The following is a 27318-nucleotide window of genomic DNA, read 5'->3' as shown; positions in this document are numbered from 1 at the left end:
GAATTACTGTGAACTTTTGATTATATATAATTTTAGTGCATTTTTAAAACTAGAATCTACATGACTGAAGATCTTTATCTAAAGTCTTACTAGTCATAGTTAGTTTACATTAAATCTATTCATCTGCATTTAAAGACTTTTCTTTACCAGGGATATATTTAGCTGTGGGACTACTTGACAAATGTCTGTTTTATTACTGAATCCTTTTATGGAGAAGAAACGAATACTAATTTAGTCTGCTCTCTGGTAAAGAAAATGAATCAGAATTCTTGTTACTATATGCTAACTAAGCTAATTCTACATTGCTGACAGACACACATAGATCTGCTTACCCTCCATGGCTATAGGAATGTTGTGGGTGGGGAGGTTTGTAGGGGTTTGTGATGTATGTACAGGGTGTCAAAAGAAGAGAAAAGTTGGACAGTGTGATCGGTGAGCAAACGGACGCAAATTAGCAGGTCAGAAATGAAGGACAAAGAGCAGCAACGCAGCAGTGTGTCGAAGTAAGAAAAGGATGAAGTTGTGGATGTTAATGAGAAGGAGAGAAGAGCAAAGGGGGAGAGAAGAGGGACAGCTCATTAGGCCCAAAACAACCATGTATGGGGCAGCATGCATGCCACCAAAGGCTTAAACATGCAGGAAAAAACCTTTGAAGGTGCTTCAGCGAGTGTGTGAGTGACGCGTACCTTGACCCCCTCGTTGTAGCTCTCCACAGGTCCGAGGTTCGCAAGGTGACAGGGCGCTCCGGGCCGCGGCGGTTTCTTAGGAGGAGCCACGGGCTCTAACATAGAGGAGCGGTGTCAGTGTGTGAGGTTCACTGGAAGATGTCGCCTGTATAAAATTACTTCTCCATCAAATATAACCGACCTGGTTTTCCAATGGGCTGGTAGATGTGCTGACTTCCGCTCTGCAGACAAACACAGACAATTTTACTCCTCCACAATAATTCAAATGAAAGTGGGAAAAAAACAACGACCCAAAAACCCCAACGTGTCCCGAGTTGACGCCGTTCCAGCGGTGGCAGTAAAGGAGTGCGCCGTTCTGGCTTTAAACTCCACATGAGCTCCCTGTGGTCATGTGGTCGCCGTGTAGGCAGTATTAAACCTGGCGCGCGCACAAAAATACTTTCCATCTTATTTTCCAGCTTCTGTCTGCATCCCTTTGAATGCTTTATTCAAAATACGAGATGTAATATTTCTCCTTCTCATCAACGTACGGAGCTCTGGGAGTACAGGAGCCTGTCTGTGTCTAACGTGCACGCAGAGACTGACCGGTGCTTGTAGCGTGCCGTCCTCCCTGTCGATGCTTCCCCTGCTGTTTCTGGACTCTGTCTTCTACAAGAGAGGAGAGAAATGATTACAACACTTTCCACAGCAGCTCCCATCTACCTGTTGCTCTGAGTCAAGTAAATCTCCACCCAGACGTCCATATAAACGCCATCCAAAAACACAAAAATAAACTAGTTGCGCCATTTTCCACCTGCGCCATCTGAACAAGCGAACGCTGTCATCGCTCTCACTCTCTCGCTCTCTTTCAGTACCGTTTTGGTGAAGCAGGACTTGAAGAGATGCATCCTGGGAGAGCACAAGTTGAACACAACGGGAGGAGGAAAGCAGAGAGCAGAGGCCATCGAAGGACGCGTGGCGACGGGGTCAGAGAGGTGGAGAGGTGGACAGATGGAAGGAGAGAGGGGCAAAACATGGAGACTGATGAAAGGCGAGGAGGGCAAGGAAGCACGGAGAGGGAGGGAAGTGGAGACGTGCACCGAGAAACGGGGAAAAAGTGAGCTGGAGAAAAAACAGAAGGTTTTTCCGAAGGAGGAGAAGCTCTTCTGCACCACAGAGACAAAAAGATCACTGCTCTGTCCCGCGCTGCCTTCCCTCCCATTTTTCCAGCCCTCTCTCTCTCCACATCTCTCCTGCTGATGGCCTGCTGGGTCCACCTTCTTCATCCTCCTGCCAATCCCACTTCCTCTCTCATTCCTTCTCTCCTGCACTGTTGCTCCTCGCACGCTCTCGTTCCTCATTTCTGTCTTTTCACAACACTTCTTCTTTCCCTCGGCCAGCAGGAAGAGAACACGTCCCAAATGATCTCCTCAAATGGATCTGATGTTGTGGAATTCTTTACATAAAGCTTACCAATAAATCCAATGATAACATGTATAAGTTTCATTTATAATGATACATTTATTCAAATAAATACACTATATATATATATACATATACTGTATATATACACACATTTACACACACACACACACACACAAATATATATATATATGATTTCCCCCCCAAATAAATACACCATATACTGGTATATACACACACATATATGTATGTATGTGTGTATATGCGTATATGTGTATATATACAGTATTTACTTAAATTTATTGAATTGAATTGTGATTAACAAAATGTACTCAAATGACACCCTGCCTTAGAAATAATCCCCTGACCACGTAGTCACATCTATAATAATCTTACGGTAATTTCATTGGCTAAACTGCTGTTCTCAACCAAGATGAAACTGAGCTGTGGTTTTAGATTACAATCACAAAGAAGAGGAAGAGAACGCTTTTATTTTTCCAGGAAACGTCAGTGACGTTTTAAGGTCAGAGCTGTAAACTGTTGATGGACGTGGTCAGGGAACAGTGCTGCTGTGCACCTCAGAGCTCCCAGGGGCCTGAGCATGGCGTGAACGTAAGGAGAGGGCGCCTGAATTCATTAAAGAAATGAGATTAAATAAACTGCCCGCCGTGTTTCCTGAGAGCTCATCTCCAAACTTACAAACTGACCACTTACAAGGCAGAAATGTGGCAGGGGGAAAAACAATCTGACCATAAAAGAGAAGAAAACAGACTTGCAGAAGCAGCGACTTCAGTTCTTTTCTGAGTGGGGGGAGGGGGGTGCTGCAGTGTGGCCGGATAAATGAAAGCCTGCAGAGCTGCTTCAAAGATGAGGCAAACTTGCAACATTTGGGAAAAGTACCCAGATGTTTGTGGAGGCCCACAGTGAACTTTTGTGAATTAGAATATTTGTTATGCTGGATTGAATCCCTCCTGGTGACCATGGCGATATTTAAAGGCACAGGCTGGAAAAGGAAGAGTTGTGGATCTTGCTGGTGTCTGAATCAAACCTTTTAGCCATTAGGGTCCAAACCACATGTAAATGTTGCTTTTCATTGCCTGTTAAATATTTTGTGGAGCTGTCCTCCAGCTTTTAAAAGAGAAAGTAAAAAGTGTGTATAGTCTACCATGAAGCTCTCCTCCTGCTCCAACCAGCGCTGGTCATCCTCCATCTGTTGCTGCTGCATCATCAGCCTCTCCTCCATCTGGGCCTGGCCGTTGCCCTGCACAGAACATTGATGCTTAAAGGCTGAGGGGCTCTTCACCTCACTACTTTACCAGCATTCACAAGCAAAACAAGCAGTTTTTACTAGTCGGTTATTTAAAAATGTGTGTGTTCAGCTGACATTTTATTCAGTACCTCGATGTTTGGGCTCCACATGGCTGTGTGTTCAGACCTGTGCTGACTCCACGAATCAGTCGGGGTGAAGCTGCCCCCGACTCCTCCTCCTCCACCAGCGTGGGCAGAAGGCTGCAGGAGGGGAGGAGATAGAGGCTCGTTATTAATGAGAATCGAAACAGGAAAACACATTGGATTGTTTTTGTGGTGACTTTCTATGCTATCATAATAAAGGTTAATAGATCTAAAATAGTTACACCTCCTTATAAACACCACAGAGAATTATTTTTAGTAGAGTTATTGTCTCTGTCAGAAGAAGCCGCCAGTCTGCAGCGCTGCATTTAATTTAGAATCTGTTGATGCGTGCTACTCAAGCTCCTAATGTTTTGTCCCAACACCGATTACCTGAATTATTTATTGATTATGCATGTTTACAGTTGGGACAGTTATTCATAGTTTTAGAGAAGCAAAATGATCAAAGGAAGCACAATTTCCCAAAGGAGCAATCTTGTGATAGAAAACACAAGCTAAAATGGTAAAAACGGATGATTGAATAACAGCGACTCCGTCGCAAACGTTGTCTTTGACTGTTATAAAAACATAAAAACCTTCTGATAGTCAGAAAGAAACCCTTCAACGACTGAAAGAGAACCGAGGAGCGGCAGAGAGGTGCATCTGTACCTGGAAATGGTTGAGCTGTGGGCTGGGGAAGAAGCCTTCGCTGGATCGAGGGCTGGGGTAACCTGGTCTGCTGGGCTGCAGACGCACAGTAACCAGTTTGGTTTAGCTCAACAACATCAAAGAGAAGTGAGTCGAGCCATGGGTGAAATCTTACTTTAGGCGGAGCTTCGTCCGACCCTCCAGAGTCCCAGGACATATTGACTTGTCTCCTCATCTCCATACGATGCCTCTCCTCCTCCTGGAGCTTCTCCTCTTCCAGTATGGTGCTACGACATTCACACACAGGGTCATTTTAACAAATTGTTCAAGCAAAACTAACAGCAAATCCTGCAAAACAGTACAAATATGGAATACCTGAGCTGTGTTTTAAGCTCTGTGAATCTGGGCCTCTTGCTGGGATCGTACGACCAACATTTGGTCATCAAGCTGTAAAGGGTGGGCGGGCACTGAGGAGGCATAGCCAGTCGCTCGCCGTTCTCTATCCGGCCAATCACATCGTTGTTCTTCACGCCCTGGAAAGGCTTGATGCCGTACATCAAGATCTCCCACATGCACACGCCTCCAAGCAGAAAAGAGTTTCTTTAGGACAAAACTTTCAAACAGAACAGAGAAGAAGAGCATTGCGTAACACACCGAACATCCACACGTCACTGGCAGAGGTGAACCTCCTGAAGTTAATGGATTCTGGGGCCATCCATTTGATGGGAAGTTTACCTTTAGAAGCTGAAAAAAAGATCTTTACTCAACTAATCAGTCGGCAGCTTTCAAAACAATCAGCATTCGATCTTAGCAGGTCTCTGCTTTTACCTTTGTAATAGGAGCTGTCCTCCATGTATCGGGACAGGCCAAAGTCTCCGAGCATCACACAGTCAACTGAAGACACCAGCACGTTGCGGGCTGCAATGTCCCTGTAAGGCAACAATATCTAAAATTAGAGCTGAGTTATGTTATTATTTAGGAACAAAATGTAAGAACAGACAACAGAAATGAATTTGTCGGTGTTTGTGTGCACCTGTGTACGAAGCGTTTACTCTCCAGATATGCCAGAGCTGTGCTGAGCTGGTAGGCAAACAGAATGAGAGTGGCCAAATCCAGACTGTATTTCCTCACCTGGAGGAATGACCGAAGCTGTGAAGAGAGACGCCAACGAACGAATGAATATTCTGCTCGGGTCAGCGAATATTTTGCTTAACTGACACCGTATAAGCCGAAGATGAAAGTCGGCCTCTCAGCATGTCGACGCTCTCATACCTCCCCCAGGGTGCAGAGCTCCATGATGATCCACACGGGGTTTTCTGTGATCACTCCGATCAGCTTAACGATATGTGGATGGTCGAACTGACGCATCGTTACTGCCAGACAAACATCAGACAAACATTACTGGAGGAAAAAGAAGAAGAACACCCAGTCTCCCTCTAGGGCATCCTTACGGGCTTCTTGTAGGAACTTCTCCCTGACGCTGTCCGACGTGCAGTTTTTGCAGGTCTTGATGGCAACATGTAGCGCTGGTTTGTCCTGTAAAACAAGCATTTAGAGCAAATCAGTGCAATGAAATGAAAGAGTAAACTTCCAATGCAACTCAAATGCAGCTGCTAGTTAGTTCGTCCTCTTGCGTGCGTTTGCACCTACCGGGCTGTTATAAACTCCTTGGTGCACATCTCCAAACTGACCCTCTCCTATGCAGCGACCCAGCTCTATTCTGTCTCTCTGGATCTCATAATCTCGTGCTGAGAACAGCAAAATAAACAAAGACTGGTGATGAGGGAAAACATAAATACATTCCGAAGCAGATTTGTACATTCTGCTACACACACCTCCTCCCATTCACACACACACACACGCACACACACAGACACGTCTACTTTGACATGCAAACTAATCCGCACTATAAAGCTATAAAGTTTAGGAAAATCGTCATCTTCACATGCACACCACATTCCTCAAGCCTTTATTTTCTATCTGTGTTCTGAGGCATCGACCCGCAGGTCTCTCTGCTAAACATCTGTCCTCTTAGAGCTCTTCAGGAAATGCACATTCTTGATGGACTCACAAAGCTCCTGCAGCAACATCTACAAATGAAACATGTCACAATCCCTATTTCCACACAGCTGAAGATGTCAGGCCACAGACGAGCATTAACAAAGAGTCCAGTTGCTGTTTATCTCCAACACTTGGCCAACATTAACTCCATTTAACACGGAGCCAACTTTCTATTTCCAACAAAGTAAAACAGCAAAGGCAAACTTTTTTACTGAAAAAAAAAACTACATAAATGCATGAAGAGAATCCTTGAAGACGGGAAATTTTTACCTTCAACTACTCCATAGCTGACTGTGTTGGCGTGGGGAGAAAAAGGCAGAAAGAGATATGAAGAGAAGGAGAGAGCCAGACAGATGCTTTAGGATGTAAAGAGACACACACATCCATCTGTGTGTGGTTTATTCTGATACTTGGGTTTTAAACAATGAGATGAAGTTTTTAAAAGTCATTCTTTAAATAGAAATAGGTTAGTTAGTGTTACGCAGGTTAAAATGGACGGGAACAGATTTGACTCGTGACAAATAGAGAATTAGAAAAATCTGGATGCAAAAATTTGGTTTGGAAGAAATGGGACGCCAGAGTAATAGCATAAAACCACAATCAAAAGAAAACCAAAATCATCCAGAGAAACATCCAAAAGGAGAAAAAATGTCAACAGTAAGGAAAAAAAACACACAGTTCATTTTCACTTTTGACGACTCGGTTTTACTTTTCACTAAATAAACATGTACGGTAAATGACCTGCAACCAAGTGCTGAGCCGATATTTTGACTTCCTGAAGTGCAGTCGGACCTACCGACACTTCAGCTTTTGCTCGTATTTTGACAGTTGTGAGAGAAAACCCCAGCGAGCCGCTCTGAAGACAGCGAGTCAGCTCTTATCTAACCACTTGCAGCCTAACGCTGCTCCCCTGATCTTTATTGGAAACAGGCAGCCTGACTTGCGCCATTATCGACAGCAGAGCCGAATAAATGTTTCCCTGAGCAAAAGCTTATGACAGAATAACACTCGCGACATTAATGATACAGTAAGATTAAACACTACGTCTCGGGTTCAGATTTGTTCAAAGGAGTTCAAAAGGAGACGGCTGTAGTCACTTACTGGAGGGCATGGTGTAAGTGTCCTCTTCATCAACTATCTCAGCGTAGTCATCAGTCTCTGTAACAGGACACACAGACGGAGAGAAAACGTTCAGCAATGCCAAGAAACGGAACTCAGCCCAACAGAAACAGCAAGAAACCAACCCCCGTTCCGTTTACCGTGTGTCCATCTGACCGTATTTACTGACAGAATATGGAAAATCAACAGCTCCAACAAGTGAAGAAACACAGCAGCGGCTACAGAGTTTTGATAAATGCCACACAAAGCAATTCCCGCATAGCTTCTTTCTTTTGTTTCTCACACAGATGCACACACACATTGGTCAAGAGTGTCATCTGACCATGTGTTGCATATCTGTGCACGAAAGCAGCTGGCTGCGGGGAGTCGGAGCAGCGGTGAAGAGGAGGGAAACCACTCTGAGAAAACTGAGAGGAGAGTTTTTTTTTGATTTTTTTTTAAAGTGTTCAAATGCAAGTTTAAATGTGAAGGAAAGAAAACGTCCGGAGCGAGAATGAGAAGGAGGAAAGGGGAGAGAAAAGGCATATGGTCCCATTTAGGACTGAATTTGTGTGGAGTTACACAGATTAGTAGACTGCCAGCAGGGAAAAAAAGGATGGACCGGGTCTGTCCGGACCAGATGGCAGCGTTCAAAATAAAATCCGTGTGCAGACTCAGCTGTTGGAAACAAGAGTCAAACATCTGCTGCCCTGCAGACTGCCCTCATATCTGCTTATGGTCTATCTTACGCCGTCAGAAAGTGTCGCTTTCAAGGGGTTTACTCTGAAATCTGGGAAAAGAATCCCCTTACGGGGATAAGCACCAGGAAATAAGCCACTAATGTAAATAATATAGTAGACTAGGTCGATATAGACAATCGCTCTCACCTCTAAAACTCCTCCGTGCTGAAATAAGGGGCGAGTGAGAGTGTGTGTTGTATGTGATCTATTTAGCTCATTATAGCCAGGAATGCGTGTTTGAATCCAGCAAGCAAGCAAGCGAGCCTCTCCCCACTGCACTTGTGTGTGCATAAATATATTTCAGTACACGTATGCAAGATTTTGTGTGTGTATGGGGAGGGAGAGGAGAGAGAGAGAGAGAGAGAGAGAGAGAGAGAGAGAGAGAGAAGGGGGAGAAGGAGAGAGAGAGAGAGAGATGAGGATGTGGCTTGGACAAGATCCCTTTAGGGAAAAATGCCAGTCTGATTCTACTTACAATGTTATTAATGCACAATAAAAGAAATAAATCTAAAGATTCATCCATCCATTTTCTTCTTATATTAAAAAATGACAAACTACTCAGCATGACTCTCTCTCGCTCTCTCTCTCACACACAGACACACACCAGCACGAGTGTGTCGATACACACAAGAGGATAAACAAGAACAAAACGTTACCATCCCCGCTAAGTTCTTCTGCAGGGTCCAGGAGAGCATGCAGAAAATGGGACAGAAGAAGAGGGAAAGTAGCAAGGGTACAGGAGAAAAGAGGGAGAAAAAGAGAGAGAGAGAAGTTAGACCATGAAGACTTGAAACAAAACTGGGTTAAAAGGTCTGCAAAAAACATAGCAGGCAAGTTAACGTTGAAAAGAAAAAAATGTTAAAAATATCTGTACATGCAGGTACTGCTAATCAAAACCAACACATGAAGAGTTGTTTCCTTATATGAAGCTCTCTGAATTACTGCTGTAAGTAAACTGTGGTTTCAGCTGTTTATATTGTCAGATGGCTTCATTAGCATAGCAACCCTAACCTGCTGGGAAGCCCAGTTTGACTTCACTTTTTCACATTTCTACTTTGTTTTTTAGTGCAAAATCAAATGTGCAAAATGTCGTTCATTAATGGCTGTTGTGATAAGCACCGACACGCAGGCGGTTACTTGCATCTGAAGCGTGCGTTCGTGCGCCAAAGAAGTTCATAAAAGTGAGCAGGCAATGAGGACAACAGCAGAGAAGGGCACCTTCAAAATAGAGACTGTGATGCAGTTATGAGTCAATACTGGCCATTACTGATAAGGAATTTTTGGAATCATGTTCAGGATTTTATCCACAGCTTTTCTTTACTTTATCTTTCCACACCACAATTTTGTGGATGCACTCCTCCACCAATGGTCCAATGAAGGCCAAGGATACCATTGGGTGGTGAATCTGAACAGAAGACAAAGGGGAGGAGGAAACGCCGTGCCCTGGTTGGCTTAGGAGGTGTCGATGTCATTAGGTCTGCAGCCAATCAGGAGGAGACGACGGGAGTGGGAAAAATGTGAGGGGATAAGAGAGGGGTGACGGGAAGAGAAGGATGTAAACAAAGGATGACGACTTACAGAAACAGAAACAGGGAGAGGACAAAAGGTGACACAGGAAATGGAGAGATACGAAGAAAACACTAGATGGAAGCACTGAAGATGGTGAACTTCCACGGTTGCTTGTTGAAAGGATGATTTCCATCTTACCTGAGACAGAAATCGCTCTTACTCCGCTCCTGACTGCCTCTATCTTTTTCTCATGATTGGACACTCTACAAAACAGGAGGACAATGACCAGACATTAAACTTCTGCACAAATGGAAAAGGCTACCATGGTAACCTCGTAAAACACACCTACCCAGCTCGTGTCAGAGCCTCTTCAACATACCTACGAATGACTTTTAAAGCTAAATCCCATGTTTAAACTATCTGTCTGCCTTTAGCATGCTCTGTCCGTGTCATCTATGCACTATTACAGTTTTACATCAGAAACCTCCACTGGTAGAGATGAAGAGAAATAGGGAGAGAGACAAGGAGAGAGAGAGAGAGGGGGAGAGAAAAGGAGAGAGGCCACAGACAGAGGGAGAGAGAGTGAGACAGAGCCTGCAAAAAAAAAAAGAGGAGGAGACTCTGGTGTGTTTGAAACCCCTAAGTGGAAAGTATTTGGCTCCGAAACTTATCTCCTTATTTGACCAGAAAAGAGGGGTGGAAAACTGAGAGGTCTGAGTTGAAAAGCCTAAAAGGACGTAAAACACGGGCTTTAGTGAAGACCTGAGATACCATAATACTAAAGTCAAAGAAAAACGCTCCAGTATAGCTATAGAGTTGAACACTGAAGAATAATTTTACTATTTCAGAAATCTGTCTAAAAGCAACGCCACCTCGTGGTGGGGATAGAAATAACAACCTTTTATAACAGCAGCTGAGAAACTACGGGGCCTGCAGGCGAGCAAGATGGATTTTTTTAAAAGACTGAACCAACAAGAAGTTCCAGTTCAAAGTATTTTACCTGTAGACATATTAATTAATTAGGGACCTAACAGTTTTATGCTTTAAAAGTGTTTAACGTTAAAAAACAAAACTTAGCACCAGTGTGTATCTAACATTCAATTACTTACAGTACATTTGACAAAGTGGATCTGTAATGGAAATAATATGCACGATAGCCTTGCATTGATGTCAATAAAAAATCACAGTACACTTGTGTTTGGCCATAGCAAGTAAGTCAATTTCACAGCTATATATATGACTTTAGCATTAATAACTGGAACTAGTACTGAGAATGATGTTGGCTCTTACTTTGGAATGGATGGTAGTGCTCTTTCTCCCTCTAGAGGACAGAAACACGCAATATCACAGTGAAAATATGAAATGTAAAAATGGGATAAGCATTATACTGATTGCAAATCCGCTGCTAATAAGTAGTATTCTTAATTTAGCAAATGAGATGAAGTATATATTATACTGGGCAATAAACAACAATCTTAAATGCCAAACTATTATGTAGCATGTATATGATAATTATTGTTTCTTTTTTTCAGGGTGCTAAAATGTTTTATGCGTTCATACCTTTATGGACTCTGACAATGAACGAATGACTTTCCATTGAGATGAGTCGACAGTAGCCGTCTATCAAGTCAGCCAAGTTCTCTGCTGTGGTTAGTAACGCTGTTGTAACTGTGAGAGGCTGCAGTCACACACACGCACACGCACGCACACACACACACAAAATGCCACCACGTGTAAGAGCACACCGAGACTTCCAGTTGTGAGTAAAATTATCTGGTAACTGCAGCATGTGGTGAAATACTCTGGCGCCCCCTAGACGCTAAATGTTTAATTGCAACTAAAATGCACCAATACGAAATATAAGAATTATCCAGTCTTTCAAGATTTAATGCACAAAATCTGAACAGAAACATGATAATAGTTGACCATTAGAGATTCTATGCAGACAAGTAACCATCGCAATTATCATAAAGATTACAAACCACCAGAAAGATTACAAATTTACTATAATACACATTGATTTTGAGGGCATTGTACCTCAGCAGCTCCAGCCACATTGAGCTGTATCATTCCTTTCCTGTCCTTCTCCTCCATGGCTGAGTACTGGATAGACTGAACCTGGTTGAAGTTAGCTAGATGGGTGGGCTGGATACACAGGAAGAGTAGAGAATAGATAGTATGAACTAAACTGCATATAAGGTACACATACTTTTAAAATGTTCCAAGGAATGTTTGTTAGGAAGACAAAACAAACGGTGTCTGCAGCTCACCGTGGATCCCTTATCAGTGAGGTAACTAATCCCTTCCTCTGGTCCAATGGCTAACTCCACCTGAATCACCCAACTGGACTGTGATAGGTAAGAGGGGAGAGAGGGATGATAATGGAAGCAATTATTAAGAGCAAGAGGAAAAGTCACACAGAAGACACATGCTCTGGTTAGATTGGTTTTTCAAATGTGAGGTGAAACCTATTTAAAAACATAAAAAATACAGCTGCTCTCAACCCTGATAACAGAATGTGGACGAAGGAGAACCTGCAGGACAGTATGTAACAACACATGTGACCAGAAGAGGGCAGGCTCACACCAGGAAAACCCCAGTGATCGCTCCAATAACTGAAGTCGAAAGTAGAAGAAACTTACCCCAAGGGCACATTTGAAACACTCCTTGTCATAGCGACAGATCGGTGCAAGGATATCCAAGAACTTGAGGATGCACTGCTCATCGTTGAGATTAGCTACCTGCTTGAACGTCTGCTGGATCAATTTACGGAGTGTCTTCGCCTGCATAGAGAAGGACGGAAAGCATTAAACAAGGATAACAAATTAATATTTGACAGATTACATTATCAAACTGTTCATAACTATAGATGACTAGAATTGTGTGTGTGTGTGTGTGTGTGTTAGATTGTTTGTATGAGACAATAATTAACCCTTGAACATAATTCCAGGGACACTCTTTTACAGATCAATATTCTAACAAAGTTAATCAATACTATTGCTTTCCAGTCAATTAAAGGAAAGTCTGCCTTTTCTTTATTTTTCTTTATTTCTTTATTATTACATTCCAAAATAGACCTTTGGTGCACCAGCTGCGCGGAATCAAGCTGCTTTAAATTGTAGGACTGCTCGGTCAGACAGATGTGCATCAGCCTACAGAAGCAGAATCCATCGATTAACATTCTGCCATTTATAATCCTCGCTATATACAAAAGTAAACATGTGACTTAATCCCTTTCGAAACTAATCTGAACCCCTAAAACCAACTGTAGATGAAATGCGGATGAATATATAGTAAAGGGATTTTTAATTACCGTATATATATATATGCATGAGTAATTTCCTCAAAAATAATAATAAAAAATACAACTATGTGAAAATGCATGAAAATGCATGCAAGCACACACATCCTAAACTATAAACAGCTCACTCTATATAGCTTAAGATAAAGATTAGAGGAGATTTAGACCACTAAAGTCCAAGCTTAAGAAAATGTGGATTTACAGTTACAGCGGTTCATCACATTAAGGCTGTTCCACACAAAATAAATCCACATCGCAATTAACAAAAAAATAGCAGCCAAAATCAATGATTGACTGCAATTCATGCATCTTGTGTTAAGATGACATGTATAAATCATCCGTCTGTGTAAACATTTAGCATTTTTGAGGGGAGAAGCACGCAGACCATGATTACAGCCTGTTTTATCTCTTCTGTTGAGCGACCATCTACTGTACTTCTATTTTTAAGCATCCGTTTTGTAAATAAGCCAAACTCTTTCTCTCTATATACCAAGAAATATGTGAGCTCCATCCACTTTAACTATTGACGTGTTTATGTATAAGTCCTTCCAGATGCTGCGATGCGGTGCGTGTTCTTTGGTCTCGATAGGATCATTGTATTACATCCTAGAATTCTCAACATAAACAGACACATAAAACACTCTTAGTCCAGCGTCACCACCCTTCCTGAGAGGAAATGCTGTGAGTGACAATCCCACCACACACACACACACCCATCCCATTAACATCACAAATATGCAGTCATACAAACACACTGTATTTTTGATTCAGTAAATCGGGGAATTTTAATGGCTGCTTGTGTACATCAGCTCATTCGATGCATTTTTTTGTTACAAAAGTGCTGATTTGTAAATATTTCTAGACAAAAATTATGAGAAATTTACTTAAGGAAGTAATGAAGGGTGCATGAAAACAGAGATTTACCAATATTGTGTCACCATAACCATATTATTTTGTGCTTAACTCTGCTTCATGAAGTATGGACTAATTTAAAGTATCATTTTGGTGAAGGCAAACAGACGGCTCAGCCAAAGCTGGGCCTTTTTGTTCTTACTTTAATCTGTGAGGCCAGTTAAGGTCAGTTTTAGTCAACCTGCTGCACAGCCTGTCAAAATGAATGAACAGTCTGCTCTTTATAAGGCTTTCACAACAGCTAACATCACTCAGTGTTTATTACCACAGCCATCTGCTCTCGTGGGTGTGTGTGCGTCCAGGTCCGTGGAGGGAGAATAATCCCATTAAATGACAACCATTCTTCCACCAGAGTGAACGAAAGACACTTAACTGACAGCTGCGCTCTTTTTCAAACATATCTACGCATTTATGTAAGAGCAGATGTGCCAGACATCTTTCACTCAACTTTAGCATAATTGCTTTAGCTGCTAGCACAAACGCAGGCCCAATCGACTTGTTATGGGCTGCGAGTCCACCTAATTTTTATTTTCATTGTTATCTTTCCATTCAGCTAATCCACAAATCACATTAAAATGGCAGAAACTTAAAACCCTGGTAAATATTCTCACAACCTGAGTTGATAGTAAAGGCTGGGCAGACAAGAGGGGGGCCCACGCAAGGAGACACCGTTGATGCTGCCCCTCCCACCTCATTGTTGGAAAAAGAAAGTGGGTTTTAACACGACCTGGGGGTCTCTATCACACTCACACACACACACACACACACACACGTGCATGCAGAGCATCTGTTCTCCTGCCTGCTGACATCAAGACCTTTCGGGGTCACCGGTCCTTTATTCCATGCGTGTGCACACGCAGACAGACGCCCTCAAACCCTCCCTCTAAACACGTGCCGTAAATTTATCAATGCTCATTATGCAAACTCAACCCAGCCACAAAAAATGAGCAAAACCTAAATCCTGCATGAGATAATTCAAGTGGTTTTGTTGTATTTATTTGCTAAATATTATTATCAAATTGGAAGAACGAAGACACTGAAGGAGTCTGGTGAATCGATGTAGTTCTTTCAATTTGACCATTAAACTATAGATTGAATCTAGGCATCTTGTATCTTCAAGCCAATGATGAAATGTACATATTAATCCCTGGATGATAGTTCGGCCATTAATGGTAATGATATGTCCAGATTTCTGGTGTTTGAATTCTATATTTAAATCTAATCCGGGCAAAAGCGAATAAGCTATTTTTATGGCTGAGGTTGACCACAGCTGGTTTCTAACTTCTCTGGAATAATTTTGAAAAATGGAAAACTAAAGCCAGAACATAAAATACATTATATTCCCTTTATTTTACTTTAGAGGCAAAGTGAAATGATTTGTTTTTCCTCAGTCTTGGAATGATTCCCACTGGACTATATGTGTCAGGAACCAAGTAAAACTTCATTATTGTATTAGTATTGGTCATTTCTTTTGAGCTGTGATGCTGACAGTGATGAGATCATCATTCTCACCTTTACTGAATCCAGCAGAGCTTTGGGAAAAAATCGTCTCAAACCAACATCCTTCCTGAAAACAGAGAAACGTAGAGACCCGTGTTTATACGACTCTAAACGGACTCCGGAATGCTAAGTGAGAAGCACAATTTATCTGATCTCAGCAACTATTTTTCCCTCCACTGTGAAATTACCGGCAACAGCTCCAGACGGACACATTTATGCAGACATGAAATCAGAAAGACAAAGCGATGACTAAGTGCTGACTATAAAGCGCTGCTCATCTTTTCCTAAGAGACACGTCTGAATGAAAACAAAGAGCAGAAAGTTAGAGAGGGTGACACAGAGGAGAGTCCACAGGGACAAAAAAATCCTCCCCCACTGCCCAACCCCCCCTCCTTCCCAATTAAACCAGTCAACCCTGTTTATGTCTGTGGTAAGGAGTCAACAGTTTGACATTTAATCTGAAATCTTGCAGAAAAAGCCATATTCAACCAACCCCCCTTTAAGCTGTGACTTTAGTAAGTATCACACAAGGGTGAAGGTGAGGCTAACAGCCATGCAGAGGTCAATATCGATTTATGGAGGGAAGATGATGTAAGTACTAGTGTTTATTTGTGTTCAAATGAATTATGTAACTGGTAGAAGATTCTAGAGCTTTTAGAGGTGTAGCATTCTCCTGTTCCTCAGTAGCAAACTATTTTAATCCAAAGAACCGTGCAGGCAGAAACCTGCACCCATGCAGAAGAGAAGCAATAATGCTGTTAAGGTCTGTTGCTCTCTTCTTGGGTTGAAACGTGACACAAAATCCACATCGAGGGTGAGACAGAACAGAGGGAGACTGAGAGAAAAGGACAAAGGGGAGAGAAAAGGCTGATATGGGTGGAAAGAGTGCGGCCTTTCTTCCTGGTTAATTAAAGAGCTCGTTAGGCTGATCGGCAGAGGGAAAGAATTCTTTGGAAGTGGAGATCTAATTAGAAACGGACCACATTTGAGCCAAGGCTTGTTAGCTAATGTTTGTGAAATAACCATGCAAAGTCTGACAAGCTGATTTCACCTAACAGGACTTTTCTGCTGGGATGAATGAATCCGTGCAAACATTGTACTTACTCGAGCAGTTCATAGTTGGATTTCTTGTCCAGGGCGTTTCCTCTCATCTCTTTAAAGAACCTCCTGCAACCAATCGAGTGCAGAGCGAAACATGAGCAGATCCTTTGTTATACTCAAACCGTCACGATGCTGCACATCCTGAGACATTTGACTTCGCTCATGCCCCAGAAACCCACCAATATAAAGACAATTCAGGTTTAATGAAAGAAGGACAGTTTATGTAAAGCCAATAAGCCTCTTACCTGATTTCTAAACAGCCCAGTTTGAGGGCTACATCTTGATCCACCTGATCCCCGATCTCTGTCATGTAGTCATTCTTTACCTGAGAGCACATTCCAGCATAAAACTATTAATCTCTCAGGGATAAACTCTAAATAACCTCCCTCATGCACAGAGTTAGTATCCTCTGGCATTATCCACAGAACCGGGTCAACAGCTGTAAATGTCTGAGAGGCAGCAGGAAGTGTGTTGCGCAGCTGTTTGCAGACAGCAAAATGCTGGCTCGTCTTGGAGCTTTGGTGTGTTTTTGTGTACCTGGTGGTAGAAGTAGCTGAGTGTAGGTTTGTCTTCTGAAAATTGCTGCACAAAAGACTTCGGAAGATACCTGATCCGTAACTCATACCTACAGGAGACACAAAGACGGAGGAACTGAGCCTTCTAATGAGCAGCTTCAGTATTATCATGGAGCATATGAGGAGTACAGCATGGTGAAGGTATGGAGACGATGTTGAGAAAGAGATAGCGGAGGGAACGTGAGGACGGACATCAGAGAGGAATGAGAAGAAGAGAACTGCTGACTCAGCCTTGATGACGAACTCTGTTCTGTTCCCATCACCGTTTTCTCTCACCTCCACTCCTCAGTTGGTCGCGCCTGTTCGTATTTCTCCCTCACGTGGGAAACGCCCATTTCGGGGTGAAGCCAGTGAACCTGGTCTCGGAACTGGCTGTTGCTCAGACGCAGCCCAAAACATGATGTAAAGCGCACTTTGTGGATGTCCAGAATCTTTTGGATGATTCCCTGGAATAGTGAGAACAGAGTGAGTAAAATCGAATAATTACATTTAAATCCACTGTCCCCCGTTCATATGTCCAGTGTTGCCCTGAAGCCAAAAACAGCACGGCGTTCTGAAGCAGCCCTTCCGCTGAACCAGCTGACGGAGCTCTTGTGTCTCTGGCATTTTGCATCGGGTCAACCAGGGCACGAGTCTCTCTGTGCGTGTAGGTGACGTGAGGTGATTTGAAATGACACTCCAACCCAAACAAGTTGGCAGACATCGTACACACGCAGATACACACTGTAATGCTCACAGTAGCATGTGTTTCCATGCAAAATGCTTCGGGGGGGTCTGACCTAGATACTGATGGAGAAAGTGCGCGGCAGAGGAGGAGAGGAAAGGGGAGAGCACGTCTGCAGCGATGCATCTTGGACAAACAGTCCAGTTGAGCAGAAGTGAATAGAGTCTGTGTCATGGGGCAGAAGGTCTAACACACTGGTACACAAGTCAGACACACCAGGAGCGAGTCCGAGGGGTATTAGATGTTAGCCAACAAAACACTAGTCTAGAGTCGAGAACGCTCCTGGAATCACTGATGTTGCATTTGTCACGATTAATCTCTTTTTCCTCTCTTACCCTGACGTCCGTCGCGTCTCCATATCTGATATTGGAGGACCAGAAGTTTTGCTCGGTGTTGGTCTCAAAGTGGTGAAAGACTTTCAGAACCCTGTCAACAGAACCCGCGACGGTTCGGTCCGACCCCCCTGCGCTCAGCCGCGACTTGGCGCCACCCAGGAAAGCATGGTTCAGGTTGGGGTCAAGGTAGGCCGTCGCCATGGTTTTCCCTGCTTTGACTGCTGCTGCTAGGTGTCTGTCATATTCTGGACGGAAGAAAGCAGATGTCAATAACCTGGGGAGGCGTCCAGCAAGGTGCACCTGTAAGGAAAGATTCATTACAGAAAACAGCTACAGTGACCAGTTTGTCCAGAACTGGAAACACTTTTGCTCCTGAACTACTGTTGACATACGTGGAATACACTGATGGTAGCGTTTGACGCTAACTAGCAGGTCCAAAAAGAGACGAGGCCAAAAAAAACAGTCAACAATAAGACAGGAGAGAGAGTAATGTCAGGGTCAGGGCTCACTGTGTAAGCACCTGTGGAACGCAAGGAAGACAATGCACCTCTGACTGACGCTTTTCCTGGTGGAGTCAGGACACTGACACGTTTCCTGAAATTCTACGGCAACTTCATCCTGACAACACCTTCGTTTACTGAGTATGAGTGTATTTTCCACATATTTACGTCTTTGTGCCATTTCCCCCTCCATTTTAACCTGTTTTGTTTCTCTTACGACTCAAACACGCACGCAAACATGCAAAGCTACGTTAGCTTTGGCTGGACACAAAGCTGGTTTCCATGGAGTCAGCTGTCACACTGTAGAAAGACTTAATATCAATCAATCAATCTTTATTTATATAGCGTCTGTTACAATCAAAATTGTTTCTAGGTCCTTTCCAGAATCCCAGGGCCTGACCCCAGACAAGCACCAGTGGCAAGGAAAAACTCCCCTTTACCAGGAAGAAACCTTGAGCAGGACCAGGCTCATGTAGGGGGACCCTCCTGCTGATGGGGGGGTGGGTAGAGATATATACCAATATAGTTGTTTCTGTGTGTCTCCTTAAGTGTGTGTGTGCACGCTCAGCAGCTTTTTCATTCGTACCTCTGTCCCAACACATAGGAAAAGGGCTACAGCTGCTCATTGCCATGGAAACACATGTCTGTCCTTCTCTGTGCCTGCCTGCACTAAGGACAGACAGACAGCTCGAATTGTCACAACCACGCATCACACACACAATAGATTTTCAAGTGCACAGAGGTCGCACACACACACACACACACGCGCACACGTACACACAGTGTCCCAGGCAAAAAATGCTATGTCCAACTTTGGGACAGTTCAAGAAGCGGTTAATCCTCAGAGAAAAGGTTTCTGCTCAGCTGACAATGTTACACTCCATGAGTCAACAAGAAAACACCCTTTCAGAGGTTTTTGCTGTTACTCCCAGCAGCTGAAATCCAGAAAAGATCCTTAAAAATGTTCGATTAATCTGCTAAAGTCTCGGTTTTTCACTCCACAAAGGCTCTTTTCTGATGAGCGCGCGCTGTTTGCCTTTTGCCCAGTTTCTGCTCCATGGTTGTCCTCCACAGTTACACCGTTACCATGGAAGAATCAAGCGACCATCACACAAGCGAGGATTCCAATGATGGTGAAACCGGTGCTCCGAGAGTTCACAGCCAAATCCAACTTTTAGGGTGTACGTCTGCTGGGCAACGCGTCAGCTGCGCTGTATTCTACACCAAAAAATCGTTCTTCTTTTAGAAAAAAAGATGGAGGAAAAAAGCGTCCGAAGAGTAAACAGCAACAGGAGGACAGACAGACGGGCGGACGAGGCGTGCGGCTATTGTTTCAGCATCAATGACAGGAAAAAGAGGACAGCGCAGCACAACAGAGAAAGTTGTGTTGGGGAATGAGCGGATCAAAAAAGAGAGAGAGAGAGAGAGCTGCTGGAGAAGCAGGAGGAGCTACAAACTATTAATATGCTAATCTTGCTTATCTGACGCTGTTTTAAAAATCCTTCTATGCTGTTTTTGACGCTGACCTTCAATTCTGATGACCTACAAAAATCTAATTACTAAAAACTCCTTTATCACAAAGGTACAGAGAAGTGTACAATTATGCCCTTTTCACTAAAAATCACTATTAGCAGTAGGACACAATGACTGCAACAATAGGTTGGTTAATTGATACATTGGATAAAAAAGACAAGAAATAAGTAACCAGTACTGTAAGTAGTGTGCAAATGCGGTTGATAGGCCGCCTCATTCAGCTCGGTTCATCTTCAGGCCTGCGAGCGTGTGGTACTCAGGTCTGCAGACCAGCTGCCAGACTCCATACATCAAACAGACACGTACAACCTTTACAGCTTTGATTGTAAACTGTGAGCGAATGCATGTGTGCCTGTGCACATGTGGGATTCCTATCATTTGTGGTCTAATTCAGGCATTGACCATTGTTATGATAATGTTGCCTTGGTGGTTGGGGGGAGGCAATGGTGTGTTTGTGTGTGTGTGTGTGTGTGTGTGTGTTCACGGAGACGACTCAAAAACCTTTTGTCAGATGGCCGGATGTTGCTGCAAATGGGAAGCGCTCTTTTGGAGGTCTGCCAAGGTGTTAAATTTTATAAAAGATAAAATATTGCAGTGTCTGATCCAGGTGTTCAACCTTCTGAAGCTTTGTTACAAAGACTGATTAAAATGCATTCTCAGGTTTCTCAATTTTTATTACACTTGCTAAATGTAAATGAATGACGTGACCATATACACCTCTAATAGACCTAAAGATCATTTGTGTCACCGGTTAAAGCCTTTGCAATAATGTTTTATGTTAAATATGGGTGTTATTCTCTTGACCCGTAGCAAAAAAAGAATCACTCTGTGGCCACTGAGAAATGAACTACAGCATGGAGAAAAACAAAACAAAACTACAACTCAAATTTATGCAACAAACTTTAAAAATATCATTTGAACAAATGGAGGAATATTAAAAAAAAAACATCCTGGCCAACAATGCTTCTATACTGACAGTTTTACTGTTTATCTTCTTGTTTCCTTACAGCTGGCCGCCAGCATTGTTAGTGCAAATGACCTGAAAACCCCCAGTTCAGACATGGTTGTAAATTAGGAGGTTGGCAACTCTGAGAGATCAGTGTTAAGAATAAAACGGACAATTGTGAGTACACTCAAGCAGACAGGCCTCATCTTTCTTGTATCTGTTCTTCAGTAATGGAAAATAAATGACTAACAAACTGACTCAAACACAACACGGCGAATATTAATAATACTAAATGTGCACCTAATGTATACTCTACTGAATTCTAACAACAACAAATAGACTTATTGCTGCACTTATTCTAGCCTTTTCATTTTAAATCGACTAACACTGAATAGTGAAAACTCTAAGAAAGGAGTGGGTTGTTTTCTGTACATTTTCAAGGTTTGATAGAAGCAGAACGAACGTCAGAGCTGATAGAAGGACATCACTCACCTGTGTAGTGGCCAATCCTTGAAATATCTAAAGACAGAAGAAATGGTTGCATGTTATTATGTGAAAAGCATAAGGATATAAAGTCAATGCAAGTATGGCATATACAGTCAGGTCCTGTTATTGCACAATGTTCCAAACTGGTGCAGAGGCTCTCAAACTCCCACAGGAAGCTCAGGAGAAGCTTTCTGAAAACTTGACACCCAGTTAGAGCAGTGATAGGCGCTGTGTGCAGGAGGAGGTCAAGAGGATAAGTGCTTTAGACCCTCTGATGTCTCTGTACCCACACACACACATACACAGAGTCAACAAAATGATGTAATGTCAGAAGAAATAACCACAAACCAAGAGGACGTCCCAGCAAGGTGACTCATGGTGAATCTATTATTGATAACTCCTTTGGAATATGAAGCAGTAGCTTGCAGATAGTGCTAACACATCAGTTCACACTGTTTTTATGAGGAAGCGCCAATTAAATAAGGAATAAATATCTGTAACCAGCACTAGATTTAGTTCTTTATTCTATGGACAGCTACCATACAGCTTCATGTGTTATCTACAGGGAGAAGCCCATCCTGGGAGCTATTTTCTTTAGGACTAAAGAGGTGAATAGAGCTGTAGATGATAAATGTAGTTTCTACGTCAGGGTAGGGTGGAAACCGCTGATGTAAGCTTGGCTGAATGCAAGCCCCAACAGATCAGCAAGCAACGATTTTAATATTCACTCACAAACAGGAAAACAAAAGGTAGTAGCAACATAATTACATGACAAAAGATACACTCAATAAGAGCGGGGGTCAATTTTCTCCCTCATTCCAAACATGCATATAGAGATATTTAACGTTTATGTGCCCCATGGTGGATCAGGAAGAAGCTGCAGCTAGCATTAGACTGCTCTCCCAATTTCTAACATCTGGACAGGCTATATCCCTGGTGTCAGCTAGATAGCTGATGGTTTTTCCTTGAACACATATGTAAAAGAGACTTAAAAAGCTGAGTATAACTGACCACAGCTGCGCTGCGGATAGATGAGAGGTAACGGTTGGCTCGCCCCACCAGCGAGTGACAAACCATCAAACCGGCCGAGGAGAAACCCGGGGCAGATGGTGGTATTCCTTCAGGAAATAAAAACACCTCTCCTTTAGGAATCAACAGAATTAACCTGATCAGAGCAGTCACCTGCTCTGCCTGACCGCGCACTGTCTCACGGTTACGCTCCGAGCAGAGGCGGCCCAGCGACCCCCGGGTCGATGTGGTGTTACTGAAGCGTGCAGTCTCACAATAAAACACACTCCCCGAGGCACAAATCACACCTGCCAGACACAAACATGATGCACGGAACGGCACGCTTTGTTTGGGCCTTTTAAGGCATATTAGAAAGCATCCTTTAAAGGCCTGAAATACAGCTTTGAGTCTAAATAAAAGAGTCTAAATAAAATCTGAGTTTGATGGATAAGCTGATATGCACACGCACGCACACACACACAAACACGCACACACACACACCCACACAGATGATGCATAGATATGTCCTACATGCAGGCAACATAATAAGGTCATGCAAATGCATGGCTGGTCACATTTATCTGCACACTCCATGACCCACACTCCCAAGTGTGCTCACCTCAGTGTGCTGATAAAAAGAAAATGTGATTTACTGAACCAGCCCACTGTTGTAAGGAATCACAATCAGGCCAGACAGCTGTATAATTCCACTGATTCATAAAGATTAAACAGAGAAAAGAGTCAAATGCGGACATTTCCTTTATGTTGGTTTGAGTAAATGTTTGTATTTTCTGGAATAAGATTAAAGACGATCAACCCTGTCCTATTCAAATTTGAGCATGAGCGTGTTTCATAAAACATGTGAACCAGTTAGGTGTGTCTATGCGTGCTTGCTCTTAAGTTTATTTTGCAGTCATTAAAACTGTATTAATTATTAATCAAGACTGAAATATTACAATATAATGAAATATAAATGATATAACCCAGAAACAAAACACTGCGGGGGATTTTACTCCATGCATTTGTGCACACACCAACAAGACCTAAAAAAAGTCATGCTTACACCTACACATCACGCCGCAAGGGAACTACACACACGCACAATGCTACACTGTGAACAAAATCCAATAATTTGACTTTATCACCCCACACACACACCACATCCTCCCTCACATAAACCCAATGCTAAATCCTATCTCGCAGCCTCCTACACACACACACACACACACACACACAAACACACACAAGCACTCTGTCACTGCAACACAGCCCGACAAAAGTATGAAATAAGAGACCTGAAAGTAAACCAAAGTAAAGTTTTACTTAGATATAACAAATTGAAACATTGAATGTAGATGATTATGATTTATATAAATGTGCATACCACTATAAAATACATTGCACAGTAATGGCACCTTATTCCTATATTGTAGTTAGACACACATACAAGTTCTTACATCCACTAAACATTAGTAGATTACACAGATAAAGACACACACAGAATGATGTACATAGAATTTCTTACCATGGTAAAGTCCTTCCATCCAAGATAAGATAAGATAAGAAGATAAGAGAAGAGAAGAGACTCCTGCTCTGACTGGCAGACTAATTGGAAAAAGAAAAATACAGGGAAAACACCAGTCTTTAGTTGGGCTAGCAGGACAGCTAGCTAACTCAGTAATGATGGCTAATGTCGGCTTAAGCTTATGACCTACCCTCCTCCTCCTACTACTACTACAGCTACACTGACTCACATACACCCATCCACTCTCTCACACACACACACACACACACACACACACACACACACACACACACACACACACACACAGCAGCAGCAGGGGAGGGATGAGGGAAGGAGGGACAGGAGTACTACGCAGCCTATGACTATAAAAAAGGGGGAAAGAGATGAAAGAGGAAAAAAGAGGAAGGGTTGGGGGGTATCTTTTGTGTCCCGGGGGAGAAGATGGAGCATGCCAGATGTACGACGGAGCAAAGGGAATTCATGAAATACAAGATGAAAGATGAAACAAAATTTTTAAGCAACGTTAAAACATAGAGAGCAATTAAAATACAGAAAATAAGCAAAGACAGCAAAGAAGAGGAGGAGGAGGAGGGGGAGAAGGAGTGCTGAGTTGCCTTTGGCTGCTCTTGACATAAATTCAACTCAGAAGAGCTAATCAATTAGTCATCATCAAGAATCCCAGTCAACTTTGTCCTGAGGCAACCATCCATCTTCAAAACAAAAACTGGAAATATGCAGAGGAGTGACCATCCATCATTATAATGGCTTTCTTAAAGGGGTGTGCACTTAATCCAGTGTAAATCAAATCACACAAGGACACGGGTTGGCTCACCCCAAATCAGCCCGGGCCCATTTCATTCATGTTCTGTAGCAGGGTTGTTCATGCAGCTTGGGAGAGGTTAGATGACCCAAAAAATCAAAAATTTCAAGCTTCATTCACCAAAGGAGATTTGTTTTTAAATTTTCAAGTTACATGTCAGGTTATCGGGGGCGATTTCAACCCTACGAAATAAAATAAGGCTCACGTCTCCTGATGACCAAACTGAGGTCTGATGTTACATTCTAGCTTAGGTGCTGCAGAAAAATTAACACATCAATAATTTCCACGGGATGCACAAAGCCTGCTGAGAAAATCAAGCCTGCCACCTGATGTCCCAAAAGGTCCTGCCAGGGATTACGGAAGGCTTCGCAGAGTCTACACGCGTGTGCATAAACGTGCTGGCTTCAGCCACGGCAGCTTTAAATACACCAGCACTCAACGCAAAGCATGAACGAGGTGAGACAGGACGCACAATCACTCACACACACAAGCACACAACATTAGAGGGACAAGATGAGAGCTGCTCAGGAGTAAAGCAGATTAATGGGCCAGTGGATTAGTAGGCCAAGATGTCTCTCACACACAGCCTCTGGTACACTTTGACTCTCATCTCAAAGGTGGGTCTCAGCCCTGTCCCCCCCCCCCCCCCCACCCCCATCACTGCGGTGTCCTGACATCGCCCTCTTGTGGCAACGTACCGGCATCTTCCGACATCTGTCATTAAAGGGACGCGAAATTGTGACGAGCATCGAAATCAAAAGTGGACGTGTGCTACGCTAATGTCGCTAAGATAGCCGAGCTAACCCCAACAAATTTATATCTATGTAGCACGCGCACGCGGTTTATGTCCAGGTGCACAGCCCGTCCCCCTAGTGTTTTTATGACGTTTAGGACCCTGGTGTTGTCTCCAGAGACCAGGTTTTTTTCCACAGTGTGCTCAGAGGGCAGGCCGTTAGCGGATCAACGAGTGGAGACCAAAAAATGAAATATCGCTGAAACCATGCAAGATCACACAGTGCACCTTTAAAATTTATGTTCAAAAAACCCCACCGGAGGCAGAGAAACGGACGAGCTCAAGGCCACAACTGAGAGAACCTTTGTTATACGTGAGTGTGTTGGTGACTAATCCCAGAGGCAGACACACCGACACACAGCATGACATTCTAACCACATCTGACCCCCATCTGCACTCGTTTATGGAAGGGCGCAAGTCTGAATATGTGTGCGACGACGCAACGATAGCCAGGTTGGCGTGCGGTTGCTACTTTGTAGTCGGCCGTGACGCTGCGCTCGGTCATTAAAGTGCTGCTGTCTCTATAAACGTCTTCAAGGTTTACAAAAAGAAAACTAGAGGCTGAGCGCAGATCTGTGCGGAGCCGAAGTTTTCAGACTGGATCTTGACACAAAGCAAACGGCCCCTGGCAGCAGCTTCACATTTAAAAGGTCAGCAGTGGAATCTGTGGACTGACGGACGCACCATTCCTGGGAAATTGGAAACAGGCAAGTTGCATCCCAGTTTGAGCAGCAGCTTAGAGATACTGAGCACCTGGGGAGACATTAAGCTCAGGTTTTGGGCCAAAGTCTTCATATCTACTGTTCCACTTTGTAATTTGAAGTAAACCTTTTCTTACTCACTCACAAACAGAAAACATGTTTAACTATGAATAAACATACCGTGGTCCCTTCCCTTTCAATCCTCATTGTGTTGCTTCATCTCTCTCCTCCCTCCATCCTACTCGCTCTTCCTCCCACCTCACTTTGTCTCTATATGAACAAACCCCAACAAGTAGTTCTTTCTCTCTCGCTCGCTGACTCACTGCAAAATAATGACACTGACTATAGGCTCAGACGTGACATACACACACGCACGACAGCAGGAAACTTACGTGTAATAATCCTCGATTTAAACTGCTCTTCTCTGGAATGCAGTTAAAAGGGAAAGAAAACGCAACATTACTTGATTTAAATGGTTGGATATTTAATATTACAATAGTTGAGTAAATTATTGATGTTTAAAAACAAATCTCTAGTGCCTAAAGAATCAAAGTTTATTGTGCTCGCCATTACATGTAAGCCTTAATGCATTAGCAATGATGTCACTTCCTGTCATTGTAGCACATTTCATTACTGATATATTCACACACTGTAATTCATATTATCCATGTAATTCATGTTCTGTAATGGAAAGTTCTGATCACAAAACATCTTTCTGATGAATTCATACATTTTGATGCATAAATGTACAAAAAAAGGAATAACAGGTAAATCCAATGGAACAAGGAGATTAATGTAGTAACTTTAATCTTAATTAGAAACATGTTTATAACTAGTAAATGGTCAGAAAGCATCTGAATGTTAGTGTCAACAATCCAATTTCCACCCACAAACATTTAGGGGAGATCTAAGGAACACGTGTTCTGCTGGGAGGAAGAAGGCGTTTCCTATCCATCTCCTGAGGGACGCAGCATGTTGTAGGATGTGTAATGTATGTGTGTGTGTGTGTGTGTTCACTTCACTATT

General features: G+C 43.0%; 1 protein-coding gene across 15 annotated transcripts in view; it reads right to left on the bottom strand.

The window, feature by feature from the left end:
- Positions 1-27318, bottom strand: part of ptk2aa (protein tyrosine kinase 2aa) — a 32382-nt gene that overhangs the window by 2459 nt on the left and 2605 nt on the right. For 2 of the 15 annotated variants that reach the window (XM_029844898.1, XM_029844899.1), the window contains 33 exons: positions 23979-24058; positions 21452-21478; positions 17981-18225; positions 17198-17367; positions 16884-16971; positions 16592-16671; positions 16350-16412; positions 15258-15312; positions 12175-12315; positions 11803-11880; positions 11570-11677; positions 11093-11210; positions 10823-10853; positions 9731-9795; positions 9414-9500; positions 8680-8697; positions 7287-7343; positions 6456-6476; positions 5775-5872; positions 5576-5660; positions 5397-5497; positions 5158-5273; positions 4953-5053; positions 4779-4868; positions 4500-4704; positions 4300-4411; positions 4146-4220; positions 3486-3596; positions 3253-3348; positions 1272-1334; positions 868-907; positions 687-781; positions 333-341 (listed from right to left, as the gene is read on the bottom strand). In XM_029844898.1, the coding sequence (XP_029700758.1) occupies positions 333-341; positions 687-781; positions 868-907; positions 1272-1334; positions 3253-3348; positions 3486-3596; positions 4146-4220; positions 4300-4411; positions 4500-4704; positions 4779-4868; positions 4953-5053; positions 5158-5273; positions 5397-5497; positions 5576-5660; positions 5775-5872; positions 6456-6476; positions 7287-7343; positions 8680-8697; positions 9414-9500; positions 9731-9795; positions 10823-10853; positions 11093-11210; positions 11570-11677; positions 11803-11880; positions 12175-12315; positions 15258-15312; positions 16350-16412; positions 16592-16671; positions 16884-16971; positions 17198-17367; positions 17981-18225; positions 21452-21478; positions 23979-23997 (2868 nt within the window). In that variant the 5' untranslated portion in view covers positions 23998-24058. Of the gene's footprint in view, positions 1-332; positions 342-686; positions 782-867; positions 908-1271; positions 1335-3252; positions 3349-3485; positions 3597-4145; positions 4221-4299; positions 4412-4499; positions 4705-4778; positions 4869-4952; positions 5054-5157; positions 5274-5396; positions 5498-5575; positions 5661-5774; positions 5873-6455; positions 6477-7286; positions 7344-8679; positions 8698-9413; positions 9501-9730; positions 9796-10822; positions 10854-11092; positions 11211-11569; positions 11678-11802; positions 11881-12174; positions 12316-15257; positions 15313-16349; positions 16413-16591; positions 16672-16883; positions 16972-17197; positions 17368-17980; positions 18226-19066; positions 19924-21451; positions 21479-23978; positions 24059-27318 lie in introns of those variants that run through there. The other 13 variants (XM_029844890.1, XM_029844900.1, XM_029844896.1 and 10 more) reach the window with 12 other exon arrangements.

This window comes from Takifugu rubripes, chromosome 12 (assembly GCF_901000725.2).
Source record: "Takifugu rubripes chromosome 12, fTakRub1.2, whole genome shotgun sequence".
NCBI lineage: Eukaryota > Metazoa > Chordata > Actinopteri > Tetraodontiformes > Tetraodontidae > Takifugu > Takifugu rubripes.
Note: the sequence above shows the minus strand (reverse complement) of the source record. Positions and strands in the feature narration are given on the sequence as shown.